We start from the raw sequence: 9719 nt of genomic DNA on the forward strand, positions 1-9719 counted from the left end.
TGCAGCAATGAATGAATGGAAATCCAAAATCTCTGTAAATGTTCATTAAAATTTTAAAAATTACAAAAAAAAATTAGTGACAATAGCCAGTGTTTATAGAGCAAGCACTAACTAGGTAGCAAATATGTGCAAAGCCCTGTACATGAACCTCCTCATTTAACCACCTATGCCAGGTAGGTAGCTGTTGCACACCCATTTTAGAGATGGGCAGCAGAGTCACAGAGGATTTCATAACTTGCCTAGAGTCACTCAGCCAGGATTTGAACCAGGCCAGCTTCAGAGTGTTGGTCTTAGCCATGCTCTTTCATGGGTGTTTGTGACATCTACACCTCTGTTGGGGACGGGCCTGCAAAATATGGTTATTTTTCTAACTCGTTCACTGACTGTGGCTGGGAGACCTGGGGATCCCACCTAGTGCCAAGCCGAGTCCTAGCTAGCGCAGTAAGCACTGGAATCTAAGCCCAAATCATCAAGCACTGAGTGATTCCAAGTTACTTTCTTACTGTTGCTAGGCTTGTTGGTCTTTTGTACAGTAACTGCAGTGCCTCCATTGCCCAGACCACTGCCTTTAAGTATTTTAGAGCCCAGCACAGGGAATTTCAGTAATTAGGTAAGCATCCCTCAGAGTTCCTGGTCCTATGTCAGAATCTCCTGGGGTACCTAGTGATTCAGTGTGCAGGTTCTCACAAACACTTGGCTTCAATCTCTGGAAGTGAAGTTCCTAAGTAGTTTTATTACACGAAAAAGTTTGATACCCACTATAGTAGGGGAAGGGGAGACTTGTTCTGAAGTAAATGTTCTTCCCTAAGACTGAGTGGTTTGTCTCACTCCATTTCTTTGTGTCCTCTTGCAGGCGTGGTGTCCAGGCCCAACCCATCAATGTAGGCTACTGTGAACAGGAGTTTGGACAGACTTGAGCAAGCACCTCAGGTACCAGTGAGGGTGCTGGCCCAACAAGCTTGTTGGTGGGGCCTGGCTGGCCAGGTTCCCACTGCATTCTGGCCAGGTCAAGGAGTCTCTGGTCCCTGTGCCCCATGCCCCGTACCAGGAGAGAAGGGGCCAGGTGCAGGCGCAAGTGTCCAATAAAGGATGATGTGACATTTTTTCCACTGTGAACATTGATTACCTGTGTCTTTTAAAAGCTCTGAGAGCTGACCTGGGCTGAGGGAAGACTTAGGACTAGCCTTCTGCTCTTGAATATGAAGGGCTCCCTCAGCAGGACCCAACCAGGTTGGCTACAGAGAGTGCCCCTCAAAGAATCCTCTGAACTGAGGGCTGAAAATGAAACCCATCATTTCTATGCTGTTTGAAGTTACATCACTTGTCCCCCTAACCCACTCGTAGCCCAGACTCTCTATCGCCAGCTTCAATCATATCATTTCCCTTCAACATTCAAATGCCACGGCTTCTACATATAAAAGAAGAAACCCCAGGAGCCTCTAGTTCTGGGCAGTGGCAGAGGCTCTAGACCCCACCTGGACAGGTATATAGGCCACTCCCCTCCTCTAGAGTTTTCCCCTTTGAGTTCCCTCCTTGGTACTTATACAACAATTTAAGTATGAACAAACCTTGTGGTCTCAAGAGTGAGGTAGAAGATGTTGAATTTGACAAACTTGGTCCTCCGAAGCTCAGATCAATGACCAATAATGCAGGCAGCTTCCACTGTCATCGCCACACTCCTGCTTATTTTCAGCCATTGCATCTGAGAAAACTGGTGACACTTGGGTTGTTTCCAACTCTTTACTGTTGTGAACAACACAGCAATAAACATGGGTGTGCATATATCTTCTTGTGTGGCAGTTCTGGTTTCTTTAGGGTATATTCCCAGTAGTGGAATTGCTGGGTCAAATGGTATTTCTATTTCCAACTTTTTGAGAAAGCATTATATCACTTTCCAGAGTGGTTGCACCATTTTACATTCCTACCAACAGTGGTGATAAGAACCCTGGAGGACATTATGCTGAATGAAATATCTTGGTCACAAAAGGACAAATACTGCATAATGCCACTGTTATAAAACAAGACGGACGTCAGGATTGGGAGGCAACTAAGAAAAGAGGAGATAAATGTACACTGTATTGAAACAGATGAGGCAGAGAGCTGCTTAAATGGAATATATGATTAGGTATTATTTGTATGACAGCAGTCCAGAATAAGAGCTGCATTAGTAACATGGACTGGGGGAGGAGATTGTATAACAATAAAAGAATTTTTTTTTCAAAGAGAAAATATAATTGAGGGGGGAGGGACGGGCAAGGAAGAAAATGTGCAACAATAAATGAATGGAAATCCATGTCTCTATAAATGTTTATTAAAAAAAATATTTTTATTAGAGAAGTATATAAAAAAGAATTATAAAGTATGTAAACTCAGCCTTATGGGAAGGGACTGTTAGTAAAAATGCAGTGTACTGCCATGTGCCCGCAAGTCAGAACAGACTCATAGCTGACCTCCTGTGGGTTTTCAGAAGAGAGGAAACTGCCCATCTTTCTCTATGGAGCAGATGGTGAATTAGAACCACTACAGTTGGGTTGGCAGCACAACTGTGACCAAAAAGAGCAAAGTTTTTCTCATTCTCTCCACTGTCCATGTGGGATTTCATTGAGTTTTTCCTTTAGTCACAAAGCTAATGGAAATCCTTTTTCTTAGTATAAAACAATTTATTGAAGGGTAAATGGGAAATTCAATCCAGTGTGCAAAATAATGTATACAAACTCGATATGCAAACCAGTATAAAACAAAATTTTTAGTTAAACAAGTTGGTAGCATTGCGGAAACCATGAGAGTCAGGCCCCTAGGGGACCAGGGGGTGGGCACATATGTAGAAGAGCACCAGGGGCCAGTATTGACCCAGGAGAAAAGGTCTCATTGGGTCCGGGTAGACCATTGGAGATTAAGACTTCTTTGGCCATTTGTGATGTTAAGTTGACTGGCATTGGGCTGGGATGACAGTGGATTGTCCCAGGTGTTTCTCTTAGAAAGCATCTGGCAGATACAGAAACTTGGGGAAAGCAGGACTGAGAAAGAATCCAAGTATGATTTCACCCTTAAACACCTTCCTCTGGTACCCAAGTCATCATCTGAGGGCTTGACTGGGGGTAGACGAGTCCCTCCCTTCTTTCTCTGTTTCTGTAGCAACAGGGTAGGCAGCTTGTCCTGTGAAAATCCCATTGGGTACAAGGTTTCCACGCAGCCCAGCTTAGTCAAGCCCTCAGATGATACCAGAGCTGAGGCTGCAGTGCCTGGCTGCACCCCAGGAGCCTCCTAGAAGCCTGAGGCCCAGGCAGGGGCCCTGCAGAAAGGTGTAGAAAGGTTTTAAATACCTCTATTCCCTCCTGATCATGACTATAATGTTACTATTGTTCAAGATAATGTTCAATGAGAAGAACAGACTTGAAATTGTAAGTCTGAATCAGTGAAAGTACAATTCATTTTCATTAATATTATTTTACATTTAAAATGCAGGACAACAAAAAGCATAGCCACAAAACACAAAGTAGTTAACAGAGCAGCAAACAACACATACTGGTGAGGTTGCAGAGAAACTGGAACCCTTACTCACTGTTGGTGGGAGTGTAAAATGGTGCAACCACTATGGAAGGCACTATGGCACTTTCTCAAAAAGTTGCAAATAGAAATACCATTTGACCCAGTAATTCCTCTATTGGGAATATACCCCAAAGAAACCATAACTTCCACCCAAACAGATATATGCACACCCATGTTTATTGTAGCTTTGTTCACAGTAGCAAAGAGTTGGAAACAACCTAAGTGCCCATCAATAAACAAATAGAGAAGTTCTGGTATATTCACACAATAGAATACTAGGCTGTATTGAAAAACAAGGAACTCATGCAATATTATTCAAAATGGGTGATCCTGGAGGACATTATGCTGAGTGAAATATTTCAGTCACAAAAAGACAAATACTGCATAATGCCACTGTTGTAAAATGGGACTGTCATCAAGGTTGGGGTGATACTGAGAAAAATTGGATAAATTATGTATACTGCATTGAAACACATGAGGGAGAGAACAGTTTAAAAGCGATATATGATTGGGTATTATGGCTATGACAAGAGTCCAGAATGAGTGTACTCGGAGGGAGGTGGGGATCGTATAACTAATGAAAGAACTTTTACTTTTCAAAGAGAGGAGCAAACTGGCGGGGAGGGGTGGGCAGGGAGAAAAGTGCAACAATGAATTAATGGAAATCCAAAGTCTATGTAAACATTCATTACAATTAATTAAACAAAACACAAAGTAGATAAATGAGATCTTACCAGAGTGAAAGAGATCTGTTCATCAAATAATTTGATCAACAAGGTAAGGCAAGCCTTCAGATTGGACAAGATTTTAAAGAACCCTGTATCTGATAAAGATCTAAATTAAAAAATACATTTGAAGGAAAAAATGTGTAACTTTATAACTAAAGACAGCCTAATCAAGAGTGAGCAAAAGACTTAACAGACATTTCCCTAGAGATGACACAGATGTCCTAGAGCATGTGAAAAGCACTCACCATCACTGGCAACTCTCAGTTCTTTAGGTCGGAGAGTTAGAACAGGCTCATAGCCGACCTGCCCTTGAGTTCCTAAGGCTTCAAATCACACAGGAGGGGACTCGTCCGTCCATCTCCCTAAGAAGGGCCCATGAAAGGGAGCTGTGATGGCGTAGTGGCAAGAAGCTGCAATGCAATCCCAGAGGTGCATGGTTCAAATCCACCAGATGCTCTGCTGGAGAAGAAGGGACAGTCTGTACCAATCGGATCTGATTTGATGGTACACACACAAAAATTATATATATAGTATATTAATATATTGTATATATATAATAATATATATAAAAGAAGGGCCAGTGAATGCAAACCACTAGAGATGCACAACTTCCTCCTGATTAGAGTGCCCTTAAGAACTGGGGAGATGCCAGTCAAAACCTCCATGAAATACCACCCCACCCCACCCCACCCCACCTGAATGAAGGTGGTCCTGGTAAGGTTACAGGAAGACGATGACTCTGGAACTCCCTTCTCTTCCTGGTGAGATAGCGCAGCTTTTGTGGAAAAGAGTTAGGAGGTTCCTTGGAGAATAAAATTGAGTCACCTTGTGACCCAGCAATCCCAGTCTGGTGTGTTATGTCCAAAATCAGTGAAAGAATCAACACATAAAAACCACATAAAAAACACTATTGCAGCATTTTTCATAATACCCGAAAACTAGAAATGAGCATGCCCATCAACAGACAAATGAAGAAACAAAATGAGGTTTATAAGTACAATGGAGTCTTACTTACCTAAAGAGAGACAAGAATCCCACTGCGTTCCACAGCCTGGCTGAACCTAGGAAGCAGCGTGCCAAATGAAGAAAACTACAAAAAGGACAAGTACGATAAGAGGAAATAAATGCAGAAAACCAAAGATGGTAAGTGATTACCAGAGGTAGATGGGAGGTGGGAAGATTATGTTTGGGGGTATTGAGTTTTGTGTCAATCATAGTGGGAAATTTTGGAAAAAGAGCAATATTTTTTATAATATGAGGATTGTAGTTGTGTTAACTGAATTTTTAAATCATATTTGAGTCAACAAATATTTTGCTGTATTTTCACCATTAGTAAAATAGAAACCCATGTTTATAGGTGCTGTTGAGTTGGTTCTGACTCATGCCAGCCCTGTGTATGACAGCGAAAAATTACCCTGTTATGCACCATTTTCACAAATGATGTGTTTGAAGCCATCGTTGGAGCCAGCATGTTAATCTGTTTTATTAAGGTTCTTGCTCTTTATTAAGGTTCTCCGACACTCTTCTCCACCAAGCAGCATGTCCTTCTCCAGGAATTGGTCCCTCCTGATAAAATGTCCAAAGTACTTGCATTAGGACTCACTGTTCTGAGACTGTATAATATTGTATCAACCCTAAGAAAGTATGAGCTTTGTTAATACTGTATCAACACTGACCGATAATTTGTAACAAATACAGGAATGCAAAATGCTAATTAGAGAAATAATGTATAGGGACTAAGGAAGGGGTTGTATGACAACTCAGAGGGAGCTCTGGTGGTGGTGTCACCGTAGAGAGCTGAGCTGCACTGCGCTGCTTTCTAGAAGGGCATGCATGCCTCTAGTGATTCAAGTTCGTCAGCTTTTCCAAGGGAAAAAGATGGGCTGTCTCCTCCCATGCAGTTCACAGCTTCTGAAAGGCCACAGGAGGGCCAGCTATGAATGGGTTCCGACTCCACAGCAATGACTTTTTTTTTTTTAACTTTGCTGCACTTTATACAAACAAAACTTTAAAAGCGTATGAAAAAAGGAGGTTTTCTTTTTCAATGTGATGAGATTTTTTTAATCTTTTAGGATAATTCATAAAAGGTGAATTAGTGCAAAACATCCCTCTCAACATTTTTTTTCTGGATAATCATTGCTGTATTACTTAACATTTTTATCTCAGTTCACAAAGTAATTTGCAAGTCTATAGAGTTTCCTGGAAGAGACCTTTCCATGGTCTAATTTTCCCTTTGCTGTGTGTGTCCACACGTTTATTATATCTGCATGTGTTGGGGAGGGAAAGTGAACTTGTTTCTGCTTTGTTTTTAGAGTTTTGCTTTTCTGTTTTGTGTCCCTTTCTGGTCTGAAGATTTATGGCACAATTGCCATTTAATGCTGTGTGCTATTTTTAAGACCTCATCCAGTTTGAAAAGTGGAGTAAAAAATAAAAGCTCATCAAATTAGAAATTTCACTGAGCAGTATTGATTATGAGTCTATCCCAGTCTAACAGGTTAAACTATAGTACCAGCAATATTTCTACTTAAAAAAGAACAACCAGAAAACACCACAGTAGAATGCACATATGCATGTCTGTGTAATAAATGCTTTTCAGTTGGAGGGGAGAATGTGATGAGGTTAAGACCTACAGTGGTGAGGTATTTTCCACCATTGCTCCTCTGGGACCATTGTTCATGAAAGCGTCTACCTGAAGATATTCACTGTCATACCTCCAAATGCAAGCAGGTCAAATTCCCAACGTCTCTTCAACCAGACTGAAAGTAGCCCCTCACCATGTGCTGGGCGGGACCGCTCAGGTCTATGTGTGTTCACTATGCGCCACCAGGGGGCGAGGAAGAGCTGAGACTGATGGCCAGGTTCCAGTCGGCCTGGGAACAAAGAATCTTTTGCCCAGGCCTAGAGTTCCTGTGACACAAAGCAGACCCCATGGGAATAACGGAATAAAAGTAGGAATAAATGATGCTAACCAGGTCCTCCTCCCTTCTTGGAATCTGGTGAAGAGATAGCAGATGCCGATAATAGTGTTCAGTGTACAGTAGGGATAGGATGTGAGGAAGGCAGGAGAGATACTGCAAAAGGGTGACACTATGAGCATATGGATAGAGAGTGATTATCATTTTTATTAGTGGAGTTACCATTTGTAATAATACTGCTAGCTTTCTAAAATTTAAGGTTTTTTATACCCATTGTCAGGCTTTTAAGATTAATGTATAATCATACTTTTGTGTGTATTTAAGGAAATAAGTCAACATTGGCTGCTTCATTTATTAAAAACATTCTATAATTTTTTGCATAATAAATGAACGTGTAAAGGTTGGAAATTAATGTTCATTCATTCCAGGTATGTAAAACATAAGTAGGTACATGCTAACAAATTTCTGTGTTTACTTATTTGTTGACTATTTCATAGCTCTGTGATTGTTGTCACTGTTAGCACTCTTGTTTTACAATACTCCCTGAACATTGTTCTCTAATTAGCACATTGCATTTATAAATTTGTTATAAATGATGAAGCCGTTGTTGGGTTTTTGTTGGTTATCCACCCCCCCTGCAGTTTGCAGTCAGATTTTGTTACTACAACTTCCTTGAACCTTGCTGGGGGGGTTTAACCAGTAATTATAGTACTGTTACCACATTCATGTTCTATCTTCCTTACCCCAGTATTTCTTGATGATTTAAAATCTTTTATGCAGAAAAGTATAGAGTAAAAGAATAAGTGCAGTATAGCCACCACCCAACTTCATAGCATTTCAGTAATCAAATTTGGATAAGGTGGTTTTTTCAAGAGATGAAACATTGTATCTCTGCTTCTTCCCAAACCCATTCCTTTTCCTCCATTGAAATAACTACTTCTAGTGGTTTTGTAATTTGTTTTTAATCCCATTTCCTCTGGTATTAATCTGTCATTTATCTACAGTGTTATTTTTTTATTATTTTATAGCTGATTAGAAAAGACTGTTCAAGTTTTTACAGGAGCATTTGTGTGCATGTAAGATAAACTGGCAGGCAGGTAGGTATGGATAATAAATATGGTGTCTCAACCGAGAATGTGTGTGTGAGAGAGAGAGACAGACAGACAGACTGAATTGAGCCCTTTACTAAGTGTTGATTTTCTTAATCCTTACTCAACCAAGGTGGATAGCTAAAAACTACTTGACAGATAGGAAACAGCCTTAGAAAGTGTGATTTGTTTATAGTTACATCGTTAAAAAAAATAAAAAGGTAGTAGACTTTGAGGCAGCCTTGACTATCAATGACTAAACAAGGAAAAGGATACCTGTCAGAGACTTCAGCAGATCAGACAATTCCTAGGAGCTCAGATATGCCCCCACCTTACATATGCCACACCTTACATCAATTTCAACACTAACCATCCCTCCCACGGCTCTCACAGCTTCTCTACTGGGACCAGTAATTCATTGCAGTGGCCATGCAAAACTCTCAGACAGTGTTCACAATTAGGGGGATTATCAGGGAAGTAACGGGTTACAGTTCATCAATCAGGACAGCTGCTCTGGGATGCTCACAGGCAGGCCTCTGACTCTTGGCCTCTGCCCCGCTCAGATGACTGTTCCAAAGTTCTCAACTCTGCCCGTGTCAACCCTGCCCTACTGTAAGCCTAAGCTCCAAGCTCTAGCTCCATGAGTTGGCAAAGCTAGCTCCCAGAAAAGTACCTACAGGCACCCTCTCTGTCAACAAGTTCTCTATCGGCTGAGAGCCCACAGCTCTGTCTCACACTAATCTCTCATTTTCTGCACTTCTGTAGCAACTGTCACTGTTGCTACATCTGCTGCTGTCTCATTCTGTCTCTTCATGCTCACACCAGACTCTCTGCACTCCCGGCTGCTATCTTCGTGGTGGTTATGAGATCTCTGCCTGATCACGTTAAGCCTGGCAAGGTGGGAAAACTGACCAAACTTGACCTCAGTGTACACGCTTTATGCGTGTGGTCTTACCCCATGGTCTTTTACTTGTTTGCATCTGAAAGTTAGACAGTGACTAAGAATGACCAAAAAAAATGCCTTTGAGTTATGGTATAAGATTACTGAATATCCTCTGAATTTCCAAGAACATGAACAAACCTGTCTTGGAGAAAGTGAAATCAGAGGGCTCTTTGGAAACTTCATCTCACATGTTTTGGGCATGTTGTTAAGAGGGGCCAGTCCTTGGACATGTGTAAGAGAGGAAGACCCTCAAGGAGGTGAACTGATGCAGTGACTTTAACAATTGGCTCAAGTACATCCGGGATTTGAGGATGGCACTAGACAGGGCAAGGTTCAGATCCATTTTCATAGGGTCATTACGAGCTGCAGTTGATTCACTGGTACCTAACAACAACAAAACCCCAAGCTATATAGTAAATATCACAATGGTTGGAACCAGCCACATCAAATCAATCACTGTACCACACACTGGTGAGCTGAGTTAGATGATTGCTCA

The 9719-nt window shown here is 41.4% G+C and overlaps 1 protein-coding gene across 1 annotated transcript in view; it reads left to right on the forward strand.

Moving 5' to 3' along the window:
• Window positions 1–917, forward strand: part of HEXA (hexosaminidase A (alpha polypeptide)) — a 43593-nt gene extending 42676 nt beyond the window's left edge. Inside the window, exon 17 of the mRNA XM_006888326.1 lies at window positions 854–917. Coding sequence (XP_006888388.1) covers window positions 854–917 — 64 coding nt within the window. The remainder of the gene's footprint in view (window positions 1–853) is intronic.
• The last annotated feature ends 8802 nt before the right edge of the window (window positions 918–9719 follow it).

This window comes from Elephantulus edwardii, unplaced genomic scaffold (genome assembly GCF_000299155.1).
Source record: "Elephantulus edwardii isolate Elephantulus edwardi_28Jun2011 unplaced genomic scaffold, EleEdw1.0 scaffold00066, whole genome shotgun sequence".
In the NCBI taxonomy this organism is placed as follows: Eukaryota; Metazoa; Chordata; class Mammalia; order Macroscelidea; family Macroscelididae; genus Elephantulus; species Elephantulus edwardii.